Source organism: Aptenodytes forsteri, unplaced genomic scaffold (assembly GCF_000699145.1).
Source record: "Aptenodytes forsteri isolate BGI_AS27 unplaced genomic scaffold, ASM69914v1 Scaffold185, whole genome shotgun sequence".
NCBI lineage: Eukaryota > Metazoa > Chordata > Aves > Sphenisciformes > Spheniscidae > Aptenodytes > Aptenodytes forsteri.
Window position 1 is genome coordinate 2401590 of NW_008796214.1, and position 1554 is coordinate 2403143.

The 1554-nt window shown below is 45.0% G+C and overlaps 1 protein-coding gene across 1 annotated transcript in view; it reads left to right on the forward strand.

The window, feature by feature from the left end:
* Positions 1-1115: 1115 nt before the first annotated feature.
* CFAP36 (cilia and flagella associated protein 36) overlaps positions 1116-1554 on the forward strand; it is a 21806-nt gene continuing 21367 nt past the window's right edge. The window contains exon 1 of the mRNA XM_009288484.1: positions 1116-1250. Within this exon, the coding sequence (XP_009286759.1) occupies positions 1116-1250 (135 nt within the window). The remainder of the gene's footprint in view (positions 1251-1554) is intronic.

Consider the following 1554-nt stretch of genomic DNA (forward strand, 5'->3'; position numbering starts at 1 on the left):
GAAGGCTTTCCAGTGCAGCATCTTATTAAAGTGATTAAATTAAGCACAGCTGATCAGGTATTCCTCTGCAGTGAAGAGAGCACAGAATTGTTACCTTTGAGATTTAAATACGTTAGTCTACACTCAGCTTTGCATCTTTATGCAGGTAAAATCTCATTAATGTCTACAAGTTTTTCTTGAGCAACAACAAGAATAGAGCCTGATGTAACTAACTGGAGTGACCACTGTACCACTTGTTCCTCGCTTGCATTAAAAAAACCCCCTCTAACAAGGATAGAGTTAAAAGAGAGAAAAATAAATAGATTTAAGAGAGTTTTGGTTGCTTGCTTTTTTTACTTACCAGTAGCACACACAAGTAAAGCAAGCAGTCATCCAACATTAGGAGGGAAATAAATTTAAACGTTAGGAAAAACTTTTCAGTCTTTCAGCAGTGTAACAGGTGAGGACTATGACAGAAATTTCATTAATTTTAGTGGAGAAAAGGAATGTGTCCACAAATACCAGCCCTAAGAAAGAATACCCAAGCAATTGAGTTTGAATGTAAGTCTTCTTACATGGTGCCTTGTAAATTATTTCCTAATTCTTACACCTTAGGGTGTTTACAAAATTACTAAGTTACAAATTGTGCTGAGGTATCCATTTTGCCATGAAGGCCTAATGAGTGGTTTAACATTTTAAGTTCAGGTATCTGGAATTAGAGCACCAGGTACAACAGCTAACGAGGAACGTAGGAGTTACTGTTTGCTACGCAATACCACAGCACTCTGTGCGTGATAAAATAAGGGGTAACGAGATTTTTCCATCATCCAGGATCATCCCCCATGTCTTTGTTGTTATATAAACCAAATATATAAACCAAACCTTTATTGTGCTGTAAAATTGTGATTGACAGAAGAATTATTAAATAATTGGGGATCTCTGGAGGGCACAGGGCTGTCTTAGATGAGGTTTCTCAGGGCCTTGTCCCACTATTATCCCCAAAGACAGGGAAGCCGCAGCCTGGCTGGGCAGCCTGTTCCTGTGCTTGATTACCCTCGCCTCGAAGTCAGTAAAGTAACGAGCATTGTAATTAGTTACTATTTTCATAGCTTTTCAGTACTATTGAGCACACGCGCATGAGGCCGCGGGGGGTGCTGGACAGCTGCCGACGGCCAGCTGACCTCACCTTTGATCCCCCCCCAGCATCTCCCCGCTGTATGGGGCCTACCCCCCGCTCACGCCAATTAAATCAGGAGGGCCGAATTATCACGGTTGTATTTCGGAGGCAGTCACAAGCACCACCCTCGCACGCCCGTCTTCCACCTCAGGATGCCCTCAGTTTAGCAAAGTGACTTTTACGGTTGGTTTGCCGGGCAGCGCAAGGTGCCACGTTAAACGGCTGCCCCACGCCAGGCCTCCTTTCCACTGTACCTTTTAACGCCTACGTATTTCTGGTGGACAACCCGCACCTCCCTAAAGCCCATGATCTGATTCCACCGAGTGCCGTTAGGGCAGCCCTTGATCCCTCGCTCGCTACCGCAGCTCGTAATCACCGGCCCGGCCTCCGCCGCAGCG